We start from the raw sequence: 22,822 nt of genomic DNA, 5'->3' as shown, positions 1-22,822 counted from the left end.
CAAACACACAGCTCTTGTATTAAAAATTTTTCTGCTTGTCTAGTGATAGATTGTGACTTTTGGCAAATGAGCACTTTTCCAAATCTCAGTTTCTTTCTGATGTAATACCTCTCCTACCTAACTGAAAAGATGTTGCAATTCTCAACTAAGAGAATGCGTGTAAAAACATTTACAATTTCAGGAGTACTACAGAAATATGAGTTATTATTTGTAAAACAAAAAACAATGCCAGTTCTCACTAAAATGTGAATCTGATTTATAATCAAACGAAACACAACTGCTTCAAATTCTTTAATTTATTAAGTTAGTCCATTTTCTTATCAAACAATGACTATTAAATGACAACTGAGAATAGTATGTATGCAAACACCCACAACAAGCAGATATAAACATATTTAAACAGACATATACAAAACATTTACCATTTATAACTCCAAATCCTGTGCTCACTGGCTCTTCTTTCAATATATGCAACTGGCAAACTCCTTTTTCTTTGGATTCCACATGTCCAGGCTTAGCTAAAAGGAATTTCCTGTAAACAGTGATAATATACAGCTAGACCTGATTTATATAAAGTCTTCCTTTAAAAAAAAAAACCCAAAAACCTGAGGAGAGCCTGAGAGAAAATAATTTGCTTTCATATTCCAAGTCACTCTTCCTCTTATATTTAAAACCTCTACAAAATCATAGAACCTTAAAGCTGGAATAGCCATTTAGGCCAATTGACATCTGTACACAAGCTTTTTCTACAATAGCCTTAACAGGTGAGAGGAAGTTCACTATTACAGAGGCAACACATTTGGGTATCTTGAATGATTAAAAAGATGTTTTCTTCTAATCTGAAAATTTTCTGCTGTATATACACTATTGCTCCAGGATTCTGTTCTATAAGGGCAACTGGAAGGGGCCTAATCCCTCTTTCACATATGAAGAATATTTATCCTTCAAATTATTTAAAGCCAGCTTTTCCCTCTTCTTTCTTTTCCCTTCTTCCCCCCAATCTTCTCTTCTCTGGGCTAAATTTTCTCAGGTCCTTAGATCTATCCTAGTCTAGCAAGGATTTGAGGCTCTTACTTTCTCTAACTTTCCTCCCTAAAATGTAGTTCTTACAACTCAACGTGGTATTTGAGATTTGATAACATGAGTGACATCTTTGTTCATTTTGGATACTGTGTCTTTTAAAATGCAACTAAGGCAGTGATGAGAGACAGGCAGTGTTGGATAGAGGTTGGAGAACTGGCTTAGAAATAAGGTAACTTGGATTTAAGTTTTGACTAACATATATTGGCTGTCATTTAACTTTCTCAGGACCAACCAGGCAATTTTCTAAATTATAATACAGTGGATTGGTGGAAGGAATTCTCTTATTGGGAGTCCCCTATATGAATGACATCACAAATATAGACCCAAAATAACACCAGCTTTTTTGACTTTTAGTTAACATTGTATGCTTTCACACAGATTGTTGTTTTATATTTCTTCTTCATCCTATAATCATACCATCCAGGGTGTCTCAAAAGTTTCAGTGTAGTTAAAATTTCTTAAAGCTTGAATTGAGCTAAAACTTGTGTAAACAGGATGACCTAAAAGTCTTATTTAAACTTAAATGTCTTAAACTATAACTTAGACTTTTGGGATATTCTGTATATATACATAAATATGTGGGTATATATAAAGAAACACATGAATACACACACACACAAATGTAGGCATAGAGATGTGGATGTATATATTTCTGTCTGTCTGATTCTATCTATCTATTACTCACAGAGTGACACAAAAATTTTAGTTCAGGCTTCAGTACTTTAAATCTGTACTCAGATTTTGGGATATTCTGTAGGATAAACAGAAAGTATGTAAGAGGCTTGGAAAAGGATATAAAATATGGCAATGACTTGAGTGCCACTACCTTAAAAGAGGTGGTATAGACCAAAACTGTGACAATTATAAATGGTAACTACCCTCATCACCAGAGTCTCTGACTTTTATTCTTTTTGCTGGCTCATCTAATGATTGGGAATCTGTCCCCCCTTCTGGGATCTGCCTAGGAATAGAAGGTATCACCACTGTGATTCCGTTGGCCTTGTTGGGGAGAGCATCAATTGCACAATGTACCATGGCAAGCTACCTTCACATGTCTTTTTTGGAGGGTGGTGAAAGTCTATAAACCAGGGAGTGCAGAGGTGTAAGTCACTACTGACAAAACTGCAAGGGTGCCTAAACCCTGCACTCAGCAGTCCTGACAAGCCCCTTTGGTCAAACCATTCATGGTCCAGTAGAAGTGATGGCAAAATATAAGCACTTCCAAAGAAAGGAACATTTTTACAAGTATTTTAAGAAATGATCACATTTAAGTCTTTGAAGTTTCCTTCCCTCTCATCTAGAAGAGGGGATGGCAAACAGTGAAACAGTTAAAGGGTAAAAAGAGAAAGAAGAAAGGAGCCTGGATAATACACAAAGGAAATAATCTTTCTTTAAATTTCATATGAGATATTATGCAGTTAAACCTACTGATTTGTATTGTTCTCAACCAGGAGCCATCTGTCTTCAGCTACTAGGAAAACCGACTTGAGGTTGATGGGAAGGGAGATAGTATGTGTTCGACCCTCTAGGACATCTAGCACAATCAGGCTATTTCTGTAAAAGACAAATGAGAAAATTTCATCTGAAAAAGAATGGTTAAAATGAGACCCATTTCAATTTTTTTTAGAAAATAAATTCTCACCCGTTTTCTTTGTAAAATACAAGCCAGTTTTTGTGTGAAAATTCTTTACACATTTTGTAGGCTCCCTAAAAGAAAGAAAAATTACACATTATTCGCATTAATTATGTCAGCATATGACATATAATTCACTTTGCCAGACAATAAATTTATATTAACATTGGTCAGAAAGATGAAGAAAAAAAAAAAGAGAGAATTCAAAAAGCTTGTGGTCAAGTCCTTGCTCTGCAGCTGACTAGCTTGAAGCCTTTGGCAGAATATTTTAACATCTCTTATTCCCTCATCTTAAAATAAGGAAATTAAATGTGATGATGATTCCTTTTCTGTTTCCTTCCTTCCATGGCTCCCTCTTATCCAGGCTGGAAATGCAGCAACCTCTCAAGGGCCTAATCTCACTAGTGACTGACATTTCATAGAAATTTTAGCCTACTTTTTTTTTTCAACCTGACGGGGATGATTTGCCAATGCAGCTTAGTAGCTGCTTATTCCTAAGAATTCATCATACTGGAGCCTCAGTGAAGGTACCTGGATGACTTCGTTCATTTTAGCTAAGAACTCCTGAGCTCGAGTCCTTTGCTTTCCAAGTAGCAAAAATTATATGTTTATGTCACCATGCCCACTGAATATGATCATTTCTAAGCTTTAAAATGTCAACTTTAAAATTCTATGACTGTAGAACATCCATGTGTCTTCTTCTAGTCACCTTTAATAAAACATTCCAATAATGTTCTATAGCTCATAGCTAAGATATTTATGCTTGTCAACTCCATTTTTGTTAATGTTATTTTAAAAAATTATTTAAAACTTAAAGTACAAAATGAAAAAGGAGAAAAAGATTGCCCTGTGTACAGCAGAACATAGCTCCATTGTTTCCCCCTCCCCCCCCAGGCTGGGGTTAAGTGACTTGCCCAGGGTCACACAGCTAGGAAGTGTTAACATCTGAGACCACATTTGAATTGGGGTCCTCCTGAATTCAAGGCTAGTGCTCTAGCCACTGCGCCACCTAGCTGCCCCTAACTCCATTGTTTTTTTGTGGCAATGCCAGACTAAATTATATTTCAGAGCTGATGGTATAAACACTCAAAATGTATTAAGAAAAATGACCAAAATTCAATATGGAAATAAACCAGTCTCTAAATAATTAACTATGGAAATATATGCTATATCACAAATAACATAAGGAATGCTGCAACTCTAATACATATACATTTAATAGATTGGAATTTTTTTTTTTTTTTTTCTATTCTAATCCTCTATGATCACGTATACTTCTGCTTAGGGCATAGTGAAAAGCTCGCTCTATACAAATTATCTTTTCCTGAATGCCAAAGGGAATTCTCTTTGGCTAGAAGAAAATGCTTAGGGTTTTTATCTAGTCATATGTACCCAGAGGCCATGTTCATAATCTTATCACATAAAAATAAATATAAATAAAAATTTAAAATATGTTTATTGCATAGCTAAGAATTAGATATGAACAATGTCCTCCAATGGCTCATCATGTATAAAGCATGTTTTTAGCAAAAAAAAAAAAAAAAAAAAAAAAAAAAAAAAAAAAAGCCATTATCTTTTGTTACTCATATCCTTTTGTGTAATTATATTTTAACAACAGTTAAATATCATTGTTATACAAAGTGTGGTCGGTGTAGCAAAAAAGTGGAGATTTTATAAGTGAGAAAATATTCTTTTTCATATTTGTTTTGAATTTTACATTTTAGGACAATTTGAAACTCCTTACAGGTTTCTCCTTGTTCCACCAGGAAGATTTTATAGGGACAATCTCATCTTCTGAAGGGATAACAAGTCTTCGGAGGCTTCGGTTGTTGGTATCTAACAACAGGATAGTATTACTCTGTAAACAGAAGAAAATGGTACATTTAAGGTTAGTTCAATTTTTACAAAATTGTAATGCTTTGACTACAGGATGCCCTAGCAACTTGAAAGTGAAGGATCTCATTACAATTAGAAATCAAATGGAAGATATAAATTATGAACCAAAAAAAAAAAAAACCCTCTGAAAGAAAGTAAAAAAAATGCTTTTTCCTTGCTAGAAAATTTTAACTCTTACATGGTTTTGAAATTTCTATTTTTAGATTATGTTAAAAAGCATTCTCTTCAAGTTTTATTTCCTAGCTTTTTATTTTATCTGGACCTGTGATTTCATTCAAATCGGATATTCCCACTGAGAAAAAGACTTTTACTTAAGCAGACTGACCCACTGTCATATAATTTAGGCTTAAAGATTTGGTGATAGAAGGGAATTTAGAGGTCACTTAGTTCCCTCCCCTCTGTATAAAAAGGTGTTAATAGTAAAATGGCTTGCCCAAAGAGGTCATAAAGGTAGGGAGTAGAAGAGAGGCAGAATTTAAATCCAAGTCTTCTGGTTCCAAATTCAATGTTTTTTCCATTGTACCATGTTGTGTGGGGTACTGTCACTAAATGTCAGATGCTGGCCTTGAACTGAGGTCTTCCTGGCTTCAAGGTCACTTCTATCCATTAAACAATGCAGTTTCTCCTCTAAAATCATATTACTTTTTCAATTAATACCAATCTAAACACAGTGCCTGTGAAGATCACTGCAAAGTGAAATATAATTACAGTCACCTGCATTGATAGTATTTCTTGGGAAAATTGTCAACCAATTTCCAAATCCTTTATGGATTAAACCTCATTTAATCCTTTTTTTCAAGATATACAGATTAAGTACAGAAAACATTGACTTTACCTTAAAATAGGTTAGCAACAAAATACCAAACTCTATAAGCAGTCTAGGCAGCAGAGAGTAGCTCCTAATACTGAAACTGCTGAGGACTTAATGCTGAACTTAATACTAGAACTAGAGCTTATTACTGAAGCTGGCAGCTTAAAGCAGTAAACTTTGAAAGACAGCACAGTAAAGACTTTTAGAATTTACACAAGAGATTTCTCTAACATCATTAACCCTCTCCCAAGACATAATTATGCAAATGAAGACATGGTCTCTCTGTAAGTAGTGATATATTTGAAGGAGAAATTCATTTTGCTTTTACAGGTTCTTAAACACAATAAATAAGGGGACAAGAAGAAATGTTGAGCTTTAAAAAACGAAGAAATATTGGAAAATCAATATTAAAGGGATTGGTAAAAGATCTTTTTTTTTCTTTTTTTGAGAAATAAAAACTGTTATGAATTCAAAGCAAAAATAAGTGCTATTATTTTTCAGTTCTAGTTATTATTCATAGTCTTGATTTTGAAGGGTAGTTCATGTTCTGCTGGCTCTTAGGTTCTTTCAATTAAATGAATAACATATGCAGAGGGAAAACAGATACAAAAACATGAACAATTGGTCCTTTAAAATCTTAGATTCTATAATTCCTATAACGTATGTAAAGAACAGGAAAAATCAAATTAAGGATTTGTTTATGTATTCATAGATTCATTAGTACATTCAATAAGTACTGGAAGTCTATAGACAAGTACGCATTTTGGTTCATAGAATTCTTCTCTTTCTTCAATATACAGCTCAAACAATAATCTATAAGAAGGCTTTCTGGAGCCTAATTTCTTTCCCCTCTCTTCCTATCATGTATATGTTTTATATCCATTTTGTATGTAATGATTTATATGTAAGCTGTGTATTCTGAGAATGTAACAATGACAGTAGAGCTTGTATATATTCTTTGTTCTTAAGGAGTTTATAATCAAATTAAATGGTTAATGTGAAGATATCAGTGACTCAACCTTTGTACATAGTATCTTACTTTGTGAGCTAATTTTGTTGAAGAACTAAAGATTAAAGATAGAATTCACAGTTTTCTTTAATTAGTCCTGGAGATATTAAAAGGAAAAAAAAACACTAAAAATTTTGCACAGCTATTTCTGCCCCCCCCCCAAGTGTCTTTAATCTCAGCATTTGTCTTTCAGTGTGATTGCTCATTAAGAATCTGTTAGAGATATTTTTAAAAAATAACAACTTTATATTCTTTTAGCCCTTCATGTAAGAGTATCATCCTAAGAGTTCCCCTAATAAAACACTTTATAGCTGAATCACCATTCCACTGGTTTAGCAAATTCTTCATTTTTAGATTGGATTATTTTAAGATTTTTTCTTTTTTAAAAAAGAAAAGTCTTTCTGCCTAAATATGGTAAGATTTATAAAAATATCCACATATATTTTCTGCAAATAAACAAATGTGAATGCTTTTGATTTTTCTAAGTAAAAGGAAAAATTCAAGATGCTAATATAAATTTAATCCACATTCACAAACATATTTATGGTAAGAAAGCAGTTAGCAAGTGCATGAAGTTGGTGTGTTTTTGTTTTCTTTCTTAAGTGCTAATAAGTCGGGTTAAATGAACTGAAAATGGCACTTTTTCTTCCAAGTGACATAAGGCACACATGTTACTAGCCACGTTGCTCTGTTGACTTAGTTTTTACGTTTTTAGGCAGTCGGCAATAAGAGAAAGCTATTGCGCTCCACCCCTTTGGATGCTAATGGTTTCCTTCTGTACCCAATGACTAATGGCATATTCTGTCTGTGTTTAATAATAGAAATTTGCGTCATCTGTGAGTACATCTAACTATGGCTTTGGCTCTCCTTCAAGGGGGCTGGGAGGAGAGGCTGATGTGCCATTTTGTTATGTTTGTACTCGACTGGGAGCAAAGTCACCTTTGGATGACCTCACAGTCCTGAAGTCTGGAATTCCAAACTTGGGACAGATGTAATAAGCAAACTCAGGGATGGGGGTGGGGAATGCACAGAATCTTTATTTTTAGTCAGGATAAAGTTTTCCCTTTCCTTGTTTAAGTTATTATTTTAGCAAGGAATTTTTCAACAATTTCTTAAACTGAAAAAAGCAGCACATTTATAGCAAAACTTTATTTTAAAAAAGAGGAAATAATGAAGTAATGGGGACACTCGGTATTTTTTGAAATGTTTCTTGGCTCATTTTAATGAGGAATGGTGGGATTCATAGGATTTTAAAGCTAGAAGAGATCTGACAGAGTCCAAGTATTTCATCTTATAGATGAGGAAACTAATAACCATAAACATTAGTTTCACATTTAATATGTATAATTGGTGTTTCTCAAATTTTATGGCTCTTTGTCACAAACATAGATTCCAAAGGAGGTTCTTTGCCAAAACCTTCATCACACCTTTGTCAAAAACAGGTAGACAAAATAGAAACCTGGGAAAATGAAGCAATTCAATATAAATGGATGACAACAAAGGAGAGAATATTTATCAGTTTTTTTATTATATTAAGTAGTTCTGAGTTATCAGCACAGAAATTATTTGATTTAACTGTCTGAGACTGCTGGAGGTCAGAGTTTTTTTAGCCTTGTTTTTGTTAATATTTTTGATCGCTCAGAATATCAGCTCTTCTTTATATTTCTATATATTTTTATTTTATCTATTTAAACATACAATTCAGAGAAGGGGCTCAAAGATTTCACAAGACTGTCAAAAGAATCCATAAAATAAAAAAAGTTAAGAATTGCTGTTATGATGATAGAACAATAGAGTTGGAAAGGGTTTTAGAGATTATCTAGTTCAATTTCATCATTTTATTGGTGAGGAAACTTCACCCCAGAAGTGAAAAGTGTCATTGTAGGGAATATAAAAATATCAGGGGGTTGCATCAAGACATTGTTAGTCACCTAACTTTCATATTGATAAATGTGATTGTAACTGACAAAATCATTTAGATTTAATACTGCTAAATAATTGGGTACTTTGTAAAGAGAATAATTATAATGAGCTTAAATTTGGACATTTAAAAAAGATTTATGTGTGTGTGTGTGTGTGTGTGTGTGTGTGTATGTATGTATTTGAACAGAAACAGAAGAACTGCTTGAATAAGGATGTGAAAGCTTAGTTTCATACTTGAATATTGATGACCTGTGCTTTTAATGGCAAATTCTTCAGTGTATTCATTCCTCCTATGACTGCAAAAATCAATGAACACTATGTCTGGCAAAAAGTTATGAAATTAGTCCCTAACTCTAGCCAGAGGTTCACAAATTTTATGGAAGCAACCTCTAAAGATTTTGTTTCTGGTTACAGGAAAAAATGTGAAGAAAAGATAAACCTTCAAAGTGCAGTAAAACTATATTAATTGTTATTAATATTAATAATTAAATGTCAAATTATTATTAATAAATACTATATGAATTAATATTAATAATAAAATAACATTTATAACATTTTCAATCTCTGGAGGGGAAAAAATAAGTGGAGAAAAGTAGTCCTTTTATTCTTTACTAATTGATTCTTGATCATTCTTTCCAAAGAAGCTATTATAAATTTCTTCTCCCCTTCTCAAACTGTTCACACCTCCACCTCCTTCCTTCCTTTCTTTAGGCTAAGGAACCTTGCTGATTAGTTAACTGAGAAAATAGAGGCCATTCAATATGAGCTCCTTCTTTCCCCTTTTTCTTTATTGCAAAACTCCTTAATATCATATCCTACACTTTCCTCCTTTCTTCTAGTCTCTGACAAAGACCCTCCATGTTGCAATTAAGACTTCATATATACTTGGATCATATTCCTTCCTGTCTTCTTCAACAGACTGAATCCTCAATCATCTCTCTCTTTCTGTCTCTCTGTTCCTCTCATCTTCAATCTCTTCCATCTACTAGCTCCTTCCCCACTGATTACAAATCTCCCCATCCTTAAAAAAATCTTCACTAGAAGTGACCATAACCTTAAGGTATTTCCTATATATTTCCTCCCTTAGAGAATCAAACTCCTTGAAAAACTTGTTCATATTCCCAGTGGCCACCTTCCTCCTTCCACTTTATCCCCAAATCCTTTGCAGTCCTGCTTCTGATCTCCTTACTCCACCGAAACTACTACTGATTGCCATTCTCATAGTTTTCCCAAACTCCTCATCCTTCTCAATCAATCTGTGGAATCTAACACTGTGATTATTCTCTTTAGATAATCTCTCCTGCCTGTTTTTGTGATATTGGCCTTACCTGTTCCCTTCCTAACTTTTAAAAATCCTTTTTAATCTTCTTAATTAGCCCATCATCTACTTTATGACCCCTAAATGGGGATATATTCCAAGTTTCTGTTCTCTTTTCTTTTTCTATTACATTCTTTCTCTGGATAATCTCATAAATTTCAGTGAATTTACTTATAAATATTTCTGCAAGTGGTTCACAGATTTCTTTCTCTTCTTCCCTGTCTTCTCCTCCCCATCCTCTTTTCCCTTCTTTTCTTTCCCCTTTCCTCCCTCCCTCTTTTCTTCTCCTCCTCTTCCTTCTCCTTTTTCCTCCTCCTTCTTCTTCTCTTTCTGTCTCTCTCCCCTCTAATTTTTTATCCATTTATTTTATGCAAAATTACTGTGCATTTAGTTTTTTTTTTATAATGAAAGTAGGTTGTACAATCTTGATTGTTTCCCCTATTCATTCCCAAGAGCCTGTATTTCCCTGAAATAGCACTTATATTTTGGATAAAATTCTTGATGAATCATTGAAACAGAAAGGGGAAATGTCTCTCTCTCTCTCTTTCTCTTTCTCTCTCTTCTCCCCTCTCTCATATACACTTCAGTCTTTTGTGAGCTTCAGTCATGTGTTACTAATTGCCTATTACACCTTTCACACTAAATGTCCCTGAGACATCTCAAATTCAACATTTCCAATACTAAAAAGATAATTATAGTTCCCTCCCAAAGCTATTGCTTTCCCACAATTTTCTATTTCTATCAAAGGCACCACCATCTTTCTAGTCTCTTATGTTCACAAAATTTATGTTGTCTGGCTTATACTTTAAGTCTCTCACCACTCCAGTCCACCCTACCAATGTGACATTCCTTAAACAGAGATCTAACTATGTCACTTCCTTAACTAACCAACTCTAGTGGCTTCCTATTGTCTCTATTTTAAAAACACAAGCTCCTCTATTTAGTTTTTAAAATGCCTCATAGTCCAATTTCAACCTTCTTACTGGGCGAAGAAAGTAAAAGAAAAAAAAAAACTGTTGAGTAGAAATAATGCTCATGTGGTAGAATTCTTTAAAAATACCAGAACTGTAAACTCACAGACTCTAACAAAGCCTGGAACCTATTCTTGCTTCATTGGAGGGTAAGGGTTATGTTCTATATGTCATCATATTGCTGCATATGCTAGAAACAATGATAACCAATGGATATGATAAGAAGGAATATTATTTCAATTTTGATTGTAAATCATATACTTTCTCTTGCCTTTTCCTTTTCTTATTAATTATTATGCAGATATAGGACCCCCCCCCCCTTTTTTTTTTTAATGTTTTTTACCTGTTCCTCATGAAGAATCACTAGACCTTTGAGAGGATTTCCCAAAGGTGCTACAGTCACAAAGGGATGCCATACTCCTCTTGATGTCCTTGGAAATAAATCATAAAAGTCCACCAAGTGACCTTTGTTCTCAGACATATTCATAAAATAAACAGAAACAGGATTGCATGTAACTACATAGAGAATATTTTCCTCATTTTCTGAAATGAAAAAAAAAAGGCACTGAGTTTAGGATACACAATGGGATTTCTCACAATTTAATTAAATAAGCATTTAAGTACCTACTATATGTAAGGTCCTATATTAAACATTGAGATAAAAAGCTAAAATAATAATAAAAAAAACAGTCTCTGTACTCAAAGTTCACATTCTACTTGGGGTGAGATGGTAGTGAAGGGAAAAATGATATGCATACTATCTAACTTCTTTATGAGGGTATCACTATAATTCCAACCACATAGCTTTACATCCTGGAAAACATATTCAATTCCTCCCTTTCCATAACCCCAATCCTCTCACTCCTTCAAATCCCCTAAATCACATAAACTGTCAGAGTCTTATTGATTCTACCTCCACAACATCTCTTGCATTCAAAGAGATTGTCTTCATTCAAATTTGTTTGGAGACCCAATAGAAATTGAGTGTTATGAACATAAATAAGGACTCAATAAAATACTTGTTGAGGTATTCATTGAGCTGGACAAGGTCTTAGGAGATAATCTATCCCTTTCCTTTTAAATGGAGTTAGGACCACATTTAAATCTTCGTAGTGAAAGAAAAATTTATAATTCCAAAACACTAAATTCCACAGCCTCCTTTTCTTTATTTATCAAATCAGACTGTTAAGAAATCTTTCCATATTTGAATCCTAAATATTTAGAATGTATGTTGCAGCATAAAGTCATTTCCTCTTGTTCTACTGTCTTTTTTTCCCCCCCTGAGGCTGGGGTTAAGTGTTAAGTGTCTGAGACCAGATTTGAACTCGGGTCCTCCTGAATTCAAGGCCGGTGCTCTATCCACTGCGCCACCTAGCTGCCCCTCTTTTTTCTTTCTTTCTTTCTTTCTTTCTTTCTTTCTTTCTTTCTTTCTTTCTTTCTTTCTTTCTTTCTTTCTTTCTTTCTTTCTTTCTTTCTTTCTTTCTTTCTTTCTTTCTTTCTTTCTTTCTTTCTTTCTTTCTTTCTTTCTTTCTTTCTTTCTTTCTTTCTTTCTTTCTTTCTTTCTTTCTTTCTTTCTTTCTTTCTTTCTTTCTTTCTTTCTTTCTTTCTTTCTTTCTTTCTTTCTTTCTTTCTTTCTTTCTTTCTTTCTTTCTTTCTTTCTTTCTTTCTTTCTTTCTTTCTTTCTTTCTTTCTTTCTTTCTTTCTTTTTTCTACTGTCAATGAGAGGGACACTGGTAATTACCAATCCTTTGTCTGGTAACTTCACACACTTATGAAGTTATTTAGTTTTTCTTCCTTTGTCCCAAATAATTTTAACATATTATTTTCTTTCTATGGATATCATTTTCCAAATCTTTAAGGCTTTCCTAAAAACTCTCCAAAATGATACATTCTTTTAACTAGTCTCCTAATGATCTATTAATTATGTAACTGGTTGTGTTTTCTATAACTTTAAAATGTAAGCTTCTTGAGGTTAGGAATTGTCTAATTCTTATAATGAAGGGCAGTGGAACTCTGGTGGGGTGCATGAACATTTTTCATATTTAAATCACATTTTAAGATTTCCAAAATACTCCACATATGATTTCTCAATTGATCCTTGTGAAAACCCTTGAAGGAGGTGCTATTATTGTCCCAGTTTTTCAGATGAAGAAAATGAGGTCCAAAGATGCAAGACTTCTTCAGAACCAAAAAGCTATTAAGTATTTGAGGCAGGATACAAATTTTAGTCTTCCTGAAAACATGTCAAGCTTGATAATGACAATGACATAGTAAAAATTTAGCAATAATGGTGACTTTGATATAATTAGTATACATTTCAACAGAATGACATAAGAAAGGGAGTAGGGAATAGGAGAGTTTATGGAAAAATTAGATTAATCTCACTATTTTTATATTGTCATCTTTAATACAAATATCTTAAGCATGATATACATAAATAAAAACCACAAAGTAATATTCTGGCTAATAAAGTATTCCAGAGACTTGTTTCAGCCTTAACAATTAGAAAATGCCTGTAAAAAGAAAGAACAGTAGCTAATTAATGAATTATGATCCTATTTAATACTTCTCTTCTTAAGATAAATGATTTAATAAAGGCCTTATAGAAAGAATGAATCTGGGTGTCTGGAAATAAAAAGTTGTAGACATCAAAATGCATTTTCAGTTAGTTATCCTTGGTAATAAATGAAAACAAGGAAAAACTTGTATTTAGGTCATTTTGTTGATACAGCTGCCCTTTGTTCTTTTTTGTGCATTTAAACACATTAGGTGCTGTTTCATTTTCTAGCTATGAAAAATATATTCAGCTTTAATACTAACTCACCAGATACTTGCTTGGAAAGGATGGCCACATCAGACATGAGCCTGTCTATACAATTGATGTGCAAAGCAGGCCTATTTCATAGGATTAAAGATTTTGAGCTAGAAGAAACCTTAGAAACTTTAGAGCAGGGGTTCTCAAAATACAGCTTGTGGGCCAGATGCGGCCTGCTGAGGACGTTTATATGGCCCGCTGGGTTATGGCAAATGGGCTGAGGGGTGGAGACAGTGTGAGTTCTTGTTTTTACTGTAGTCTGGCCCTCCAACAGTCTGAGGAACAGTGAACTGATCCTCTATTTAAAAAAGTTTGAGGACCACTACCATAGAGGCTAACCTTATTTTCCAGCTGAGGAAGTTGAGGGCCTGGAAGATTAAATGATTTGCCCAAAATTAAAGAGACAGGAAATATCAAAGTAGAGATTCCAACGCAGGTCTTCTAGTTTCAAATACATCACTTTTTCCAACTCACCACTGAGACACACAAGCTGACTACTGATAAATGTAAAAAAATACATCAAGATGAGCATTTTGAAAAAAGTCATCAACAAAAAAGTGTATTTTAATGATTAGGCAATAGTTATGAGGCAGAATTGGGAGCCCACTTCATGACTATACCTTAAAAGGAAATGTAGATGTAACTACATCTTTCCCTTTGTCTCCAAAAATTAAATCTTATTAACTTGCCAGTGATATACTCTGTATCACTATAATTACAAAAATATGAAAATAACTACTGGTTTCCTTCAAGCATTATCCCACGGTTATCATCCATCTTGCTTCAGTCCTTTGCTACTACTACTTAAAGAACTTAGAAAACAAACAGTTCAATTGCCTCATGATGTATGAGGAAACTGAGAAAAGGAAAGCAAAGAGATTTTACTATTAAGAATTTAGTGTAATAGAGACTAGATAAGGAGGTCTCAGAAGAATGGTCATAATTCTAATTAGAGGAATTTACTTTAAAAAAAGTTTTATGTCAGCTGGTATCTACATTTATACTGTAGATATTTATACCTACTTGCCTATATGTAGTGGCTAGCACATAGTAGATGTTTAATAAATATTCTGATGACTTATTAATATGTTCTCTAAAATAAGCCACAAAACACAATGCCTGTCTTACAAAAAAATATAGCAATAAAACATTCTCAAACAGAAATATTTTTCATTTGTGTATCTGTCATGTTATAATGTCATTGAGTTGTGACTTACTTCAGATCTTTCTCCAAATTTATGTTTAGAGCCCACTAATTTTATAAGATGGTTTCCCATGGGCTAGGAGTATAGGCTATGACTGCAGCAATTTAGATTACATGAATAGTTTTAGCAAATGGAAACCTTGATCTCTCTACAACTCATGGGTATATTATATTCAAAACTGAAGTCTAAATTCTGAGAATTCACACCTTCACCCTCTGCCATTGTCTCCTCCTTTCCACACCAGGCAGGACTTGTGATCCTGTAGGTCCCTCCAGCTCTGCCTTCATGCTTCATGCTATCACCAAAATGGAATCACAGCCTAGGAATCCAATGTTTCTCCTTTTTGTATTTCTATTTTTAACAAATGCCTCAGTGTGTTGGACTTCATGCTACAATTGTAATGAAAAACAGACATATGCAAACATATTCAGCAGTGCTTATGTGGCTCTCATACAATTGTGTTGCTAGGCTGATTTGGAAAATTAGTCTTAAAATACATTTAACTAGAAAGTAAAATATTACCATAATTGAATCTATCACATAGTGCTTGGCCTTTAAAGGATGATTTTTACACAGATCACATTTTAACAAGGCACAAAGCAATAAATGCTAGAAGGAAAATTATGAGAGTGAAATAACATACCTTGTGCTACAGCAATGTCACAGACAAAGTTAACTTCATCCAATGGCAATTTCCAAGAAGCACATTCTTCACTAAAAGTTAGTGTCCTAACTTCATGTCTTTCTAAAGGATATTCTTGGAAACTTAAAAGCACTGGACCCTATAATAAAGGGTTAAATAATTTAGTTAATGATAATTTTCAACCAACAATTTCTAGAAAATCTAAGGTCCTTCCAGTCTACCAAAAAAATTCATAGTCTAACATCTGATTCTTGAAATCATGGTTTGCTTTTCTCCCTGAGGTAATTTATATCTGGATGGTACACTATGACCAAATATAGAAACCATGACAACAGAGCCAATGGCCAAACAAGAGGTTTATGTATTTATATTCTGAAAAATAACTAATTTAACCTAAATTACTTAATTTGTGGCCATCTAAAAATCCTTAATTATGAAGTTTGTGTAATCTACCAATAAGACAAATATCAAAGAGATAATAACCCAAGTAAAGAAGATCCTACTATCCAAATGCTCCTGGGTTCCTGAAGGACTTTTTGAGGTTCAACCCTAGCTCTTGCTTATCTCCATTCCATAATTCTCAAAAGGATAGGAAGATTCCAAGGCTAAATAAACCAGGAGTTAATTTTTTTTTCCCCAAAAAAACCCAACAAGTGTACTTAGCAAAGAGACTCATCTGGGAGGATATAGAGTAAAAATTCCTAGATGAGTATACTTGCTAAAGAACATAGAAAGCACAGTGTTGTAGTCAAAAATGAAACAAGATTAAATTAAATTCTAAGGTTGTTTGTTTTTTCCACAGAAAATAAGAAGACTATATTATGTAATTAAAAGTAATTAAAAGTCTTAATGAGGAAATAATAGAAAAATTAACCTTTATGTCGATTAGGTGAGTTTCTGCTGGACTCAAAAGTTTTTGCATTCCATTTTTTGGCTGACTGATTGTCCAGTAGCCCATGAATGTCTGCTCTGGCAGCGGTAACCTATCAAGTAAAATTTGAAAATGAAATATATTGAGCAAACTATTTAGAGTCTATATACAACTTCTATCCCTTTTGGAACACTAGTTTTAGCAGTACAGTATCATCATCATCATCATACTAATAATAGCTGGCATTTATATTGTGCATTAGGTAGGTGAAACACTTTACAAATATCTCATTTTATCCTTACAATAATTCTTGGAAATACAAGCTATTACTATCCCCACTGTATAGCGGAAGAAACTAAGATAGGAAGAGATTAAGACTTGTCTAGGGTTACATAGCTAGTAAGTGAGGTCAGATCCGAACTTGGGCCTTTTTTGATTCCAGATCTTATGGTTTATCCATCTTTGCCACATTGTTAAAGGTTGAATGTAGATGAAGCCATGGAAAAGAAATTATTTATTTACTTGTGAATTAGTGTTTTCAGCAAAAGCACTGAAAATAATCTCTCTTCTAGAGACCTTTTAACAAAAAGACTTGTCAACTGTTTTCTACTTACAAATCATAGAAAACAATAATTAGCTATGGTTTGTTGAAAAGTGTATACAGTGATATTCATTGAAATGGGTGTTTAAGATGAGTGTTTTGATTCCTAAAATAGTATATGTTCATACTATATATGTATGTGTGTGTGTGTATATATATATATATATATATATATATATATATATATATGAAAACTTGCTCTGTAGTTAAAAGGCACTGAAATTTTGTTTTTCCATTTGTAAAGCTTCAATAGCTGATATAAAGCTTGCATCTAGAAGTGATTGAAAAAATGCAATTCTACTTAAATCTGTATATAATATTACTATGCTCTTTCTTCCCCTTACAAGTGAAAGTATTCTAGAAAAGAATGAAAATAAGCAAAAAGAATTTGTTCCAAGACTCTAATTTAGCTCAAATGACCTGAATCTCTCATAAAAATATATATGTAATTGCCAGAAAAGAAAAATTAGTCTTTTCACCTACTATCCAAAAATAAATTGTCCAGTTGCTTATAATTCTTCATAAATATTCATTACAGCTTTGTTATTGTAACTGGCCACCTACTCTCCTCTCCTCCAGTCCTCTATTAGAAGTAAAGGAATAGAGCCAGATTTACTATTCCTGTTTTCTCTTTGAAATATCATTAAGTATGTCTCTGCATAAGTATGTTTCTTGAGAAAGTCATCATTATGTGCCAGGCACATAATAGATACTTTAAAATGCCAGTTGATTGATTATGGAAAGACTTAAGTCTTGGCTATTTGATAATGAATTTTTTGGCCACTTAAGGGATGAACCACTAGAAAAAAATTGCTGTGTATAATATATATCAGTTCCGTTGATAGTTATGATGGTAGTAAAGTATGATGTAGAAAAGGATGCTAAGAATCAGAATTTTAAAACTATCTATAATTGCCTTAATTATTGGTATTCTAAAGGAGAACTCCTTCCTCAGTAATGAATTGAATAGGAGACCTTGGTTTCAAAACTATCTTTACTAATAATTCTAAGTCTCAAATTCTTCATATGTAAAGTGAGGGAGTTGGAGTAGAGACCCTCTAAGATCCAGTTTCTTAAACTGTGGGTCATGACCTCATATGGGGTCTCCTAACTGAAGTGGGAATTGTAAAATTATGATTTATTATCAGAAGATGTCTGATTTGTACATCTATTATATATAATTATATACCCAGGGCCATATAAAAATTTCTTATGCCAAAAGAGGTTATGAGTGGAAAAAGATTAAGAAGCCCTGCTTCTTCCATATCAAAATCTGTAGCTTTGATTAACGTATGATAGGAGAACTGAATCATATGAGTCTCAACATTCTTAGTATAAATCATGCAAAAATCAATCAACAAGCTTTTCTTAATTGCCTTTGTGCCAGGCATAATGTTAGGTGTTGGGAATGCAAAAAACAAGAACGAAAGAATTCTCGCTCTCCAAGAGCTTATCTTCTATTGGGAAAGTTAACATGAATACGTACACATGAAATATGAGAGAAAAAGTAAAACCTTAGAGTTTTAAAAACAGTGTGTAGTTTCCCATAGACAACCTAGTGCACTCTCCTCTTCCTTTTCAATTTTAGGTATAGCTGCCAATATCCATACCCAGAGTCTTTGCAAGCTACATGTACTAATCTACCAATTCTATGGATTGTTTATTCAATTTGCTGATCCTTATACACAAAACTACTCTGTGTATATGTTATCTCCCAGAGTTCCAATGTTCTCCCTACTCATTTGTGTTTTTGAAGACACCTGAGAGATAAGATGAAATATCTCCCAGATATGGGGGATAACCAATACAAAGGTAGAGAAAGGGAAGTTGAAAAGTTGAGTTCAAGAGACAGCTAATAAGACAGTTGAATTAAAATGTGCATTATTTTGGGTGGTGCGGTGGAGATACTTACTAGTTCTGTGACTCTAGGCAAGTCACTTAACTGTTTTCTGACTTTTCCACATCTGTAAAACAGATAGCATCTATCTCTGAGATTGTTGTACTAGCTACTTCTCTTTCATAACTTCCCCACTAATCTTTCCCCCAGACTGTTCTTGCTTTCTTGTATTTGTAACCTTGGTGCTTAGCATACTGTTTGACACATAGTTATTGCTTAATAAAGGCATTTTTATCTCTTGGTAAGAGTTGGTTATAAAACATTTAACTATTTTATGAATATGAAAGAAAAAAGATATAGTAGAAAAAATAGTTTTGAAGTCATGCAACTTGGCCCTAATATTTATCTGCATGGTCTTGGAGAAGTAAACTCTCTGAGCCTCAGTTTCCTCATCTTGAAAACAAGGAGGTTGGACTATATGATCCTTAAGATTCTTTCCAGCTCTAAATCAATGATTCTATCCCAGCTGTTACAAATGTCAAAAGAAACCTAAGGAGAGGTTCTTATTCTTTATTACTAGTAACAGTGGGGAAGGCTGTTTAAGACCTGTTTAAAAAAATCTTGTAGGTCTCTGCTAACTCATTTTTAACAATCATGGAAATTACATGTTGTCCAGTCGCTACGGGCATCTAAACATAATTTGGATGAGTTGTTGGGCTGGAATAGCAGAGTAAATTTAAGGATTATAGAGAAAGTCAGGAACCAGTTGATGAGGAAACATTATTGGCAGCAACTGCTGGATCACAGACACATAAATGTTCATGATATTTTAGAAAATATCTCCACCCTACTCTGCTCCAAAAGAGATTCAAAACCAATCAAAGTGTCATTTCAGGGGCCAGAGAGAGACTTTGCAAAGGTTTTTACCATATGTGGGGCTACAGAAGTCTCTATGCTGTTTTACTAAAAGCTTCCCCATAAACTGTGAAGGACTTTAGCTGTCATCATTTCTTCCCATTTCTGGTAAGAAGGCAGAGAAGAAGAGGAAATTTCTTAGGGACCAAGACCATTATTTTGTGGTAGCTAACCAAGGTATGGAATCTATAATATAGTCACTACTAATTCAGGCTAACTCTAAACTGATTACCTTGATGTAACATACTCGGAATTCCATTCCCGAAACCTCTAGTTATTTGCCAATAACAAGGTTGATTTTTTTATACCAATAACAATAATCTCCTTGGCTTTAAACCTTGTCACTTGCTTTATTTCACTTTGTTAAAAGGCTTTACAGGAATAAAGTCTGGCTTTGATTTTTCAAGGGAGGAGGGAGATGGGATTTAGAAACTATATATAGAACAACTTTTCATCTTCAGTGTCATTTATGAATTCATATTTCATAAAACAATGAGGCACTTGATCTGTCACAGCCTCCAATTCCTATGCTGTTTCCTAATCCTTTGTGGAAATCTTAATCAAAAGCTGGAGGACAAATGAAACCTCAAACAAAAGAAAAGTGAACAGCTACACTATGACATAAGTCCAGACACTGAGCTAGGTTAAAGAAAAAAAGGAAAGAAAAACTCTTTTCTGAATGAAGATACAATATTCTGAACTGCCGCCTAGGAATATACACCATGATGAAGAATGATCATAATCTAAAAGATATAAGATGGATATGTCTAAGTTGGTTTCCATAAAAAGAAGTGGTTTTGGATGTTGAGAGTGTATTTTGGCAAACTTCTGCTTTTCTTTGGATATTGGCCAGAGCTTTTCTATGTTGTAAAGGAAACATATGAAAAAGATTTGGATCTCTCTATGGATATGAATTTCAAAATTATTTACATACCTATTATTATCAATTTGTTTAAACACTTTTTACTGTAAGAATCACTAACTTTATAAAAACCAAATGGAACTCTTTGGGAAAGTGGACAGGACATCAAAAATTCCCTATTGAATGCTATCTTTGAGAGGAAAACAAAGAATGTCACTTCCAACAGCTCTCCTAAGATTTAAAGATTTTCCATACTTCCACACTTCTCAAGACTTTGAATGCACTTATGCTAGGATTATGCATGAGACAAATATTTATTATTCCACACTATGTGTGGGAAAAATTTATCCTAGACATTGTAGGAGATACAAAAGTCTGGAAAAAACATAGTAACCTTATGGAGCTTGTAATATAGTAAGGGAGGTGTGAGAAAGAGAAAGACTAAATAGTATGGCAGAGCACTGTAAACAGTTAAAACTAAGGTCAAATGCTGTTTCCCTCATCAGCTAGCTGACTGTAAGCAAATCATATAGTACCAGCTATCATTTAAGATCTTCAAAGTACTTTCTTTGCATATATTGTCACAACTGATCTTCACAATGACTTTGTGACACAGGTATAATTAATTATTCCCATTTTACAGATGAGGAAACTAAAGTTGATACAGATTAAGTGATTTGTCCAAAGCCACATAAGTAGTGTCTGAAGCAGGATATAAATTCAGGTATTCTTGACTTCAAGTCCTGCACTCTCCAACTAGCTTTTTCAGCCTCAATTGTCTCATCTGCAAAGTAGCAATAATCGTTGTGCCTTTTTACAGGATCAATTAGCTAACTTAAGTAAAATACTTTTCAAACCTTAGAGAATTATATAAATGATGATGATGGTGATGATAATGACACACAGAAAACTATAATTCTATATATGCTATATTGTCATACGGCATATATTATAACAATTTATTAGGTAAAAAATGCTACGAGGGGACCAAAGGGGGACACTGTTATTGATTAGAAAGTGGGGAGTATACCAGCAAAACTTTCATGTTGGACATGACATTTGAGTTGGATTTTAAAAGATGGGTAGGAATTTGTTAAGACTAATTCCCACTCTTTCATCACTCCAAAATATTTGTTTGTGGTTATATTAGAAGAATATTTCTGCTTCATTTTTTTCCTTCTAGTTGGAACTATCCCTTAAATATCCACAACTGATGGCTATCTTGTCTAATCTGAAGATTCCTCATAAAAGGAAATTCCAGTTTTCCGTTATCCTAGTTTACTAATAATTCTTTTTAATGCTAATTCTAATCCCTTTTTTTGTAATGTAAGCCCACTTCTGTCCCTAGCAGAGATTCCTACCAATATGTACAGGGTACTTTCTAGGTGTAAAGTTCTGTGTGGGAGATGAAGATAAATGTTCCCTCTTCCATCGCAATTCTTGAATTTTAGGAAACTAGTCATTTGAAAATGGTGACTAGTTCTTTTTTCCCAAATTCAATATTTTCAAATTCAGTCACACAACTACCACATTCTAACATATGATGAAATTTAAAAAGATACACAAACTGTGGATCTACCTAATTTCTTTTCTGACTTATAGAAGTCTTTTAAAGAATTAGACTGCATGTCATAATACAACTAAAGATTGTTATGGGATAGAACTTGAAACAAGGTGCTAAGTCAGTGGAATTGATAGCAGAGTGCTTAACAGTTCTCTAGAAGTACTTAGTACTTATTACAGTTCCACAAGATTCACACCTTTAAGAGAGCATATATAGCTTGGAGCCTCAACCAGGATTCAGTCCGGGAGATTCAGAAGCCAGGATTCAGTTGAGGAGATTCAGAAGCCAGAGAAGGCAGTCGGGCAGTGGAGAACACCAAACCCAGATCTGGAAGGCCTCCAGAAAACTAGCTGAGCCTCAAGTGAAGGAGATAAGACTTTGAAGGAGACAATAAAGGATTTGGATTTTAACTCCTGGCTGCATTTGGGGTGATGACTGAACTGAAAGAAAGGCTGTTCCCAGAAGCCCCCCAAGAAAACTGCTCCCAGAGAATATTACATTTTAGAGAAGAACATTACAGTAAAGCTGTGCCATAATAGAGTAACAAGGATGGAAAGCATAGATGGTAAGATGCAAAAAAATTCAAACCAAAAACCAAAAATGTAACAACCCCAATAACATATATACCTGTTAATATACATTATTAACAATGAATCCTGAGTATTTCTCAAAAGTTGATTCATGGAAACAGAGAACATCAGAGCTGAAATACTCTCATTATACAGATGAGGTAGTTAAAAGCTCAGTTGAAGTGTTTGCACAGTAACATTCCTAGTTAATGGCAGAGTACAATTCAATCTTCTGATTCTATATGCAATGTTCTTTCCACTCTAACAAACTATAATTCTATGAAGTGAAAGTGAAG

The 22,822-nt window shown here is 33.6% G+C and overlaps 1 protein-coding gene across 1 annotated transcript in view; it reads right to left on the bottom strand.

Annotated features, from left to right (window-relative positions):
• The window catches only part of VWA8 (von Willebrand factor A domain containing 8), a 413,374-nt gene that overhangs the window by 138,694 nt on the left and 251,858 nt on the right, over positions 1-22,822 (bottom strand). The window contains exons 27-33 of the mRNA XM_074299190.1: positions 16,182-16,290; positions 15,308-15,446; positions 10,988-11,187; positions 4,461-4,574; positions 2,726-2,790; positions 2,512-2,637; positions 423-532 (exon numbers count right to left, since the gene is read on the bottom strand). Of these exons, the coding sequence (XP_074155291.1) occupies positions 423-532; positions 2,512-2,637; positions 2,726-2,790; positions 4,461-4,574; positions 10,988-11,187; positions 15,308-15,446; positions 16,182-16,290 (863 nt within the window). The remainder of the gene's footprint in view (positions 1-422; positions 533-2,511; positions 2,638-2,725; positions 2,791-4,460; positions 4,575-10,987; positions 11,188-15,307; positions 15,447-16,181; positions 16,291-22,822) is intronic.

The sequence above is a fragment of the Sminthopsis crassicaudata genome, chromosome 3, assembly GCF_048593235.1.
Source record: "Sminthopsis crassicaudata isolate SCR6 chromosome 3, ASM4859323v1, whole genome shotgun sequence".
Lineage (NCBI taxonomy): Eukaryota > Metazoa > Chordata > Mammalia > Dasyuromorphia > Dasyuridae > Sminthopsis > Sminthopsis crassicaudata.
Note: the sequence above shows the minus strand (reverse complement) of the source record. Positions and strands in the feature narration are given on the sequence as shown.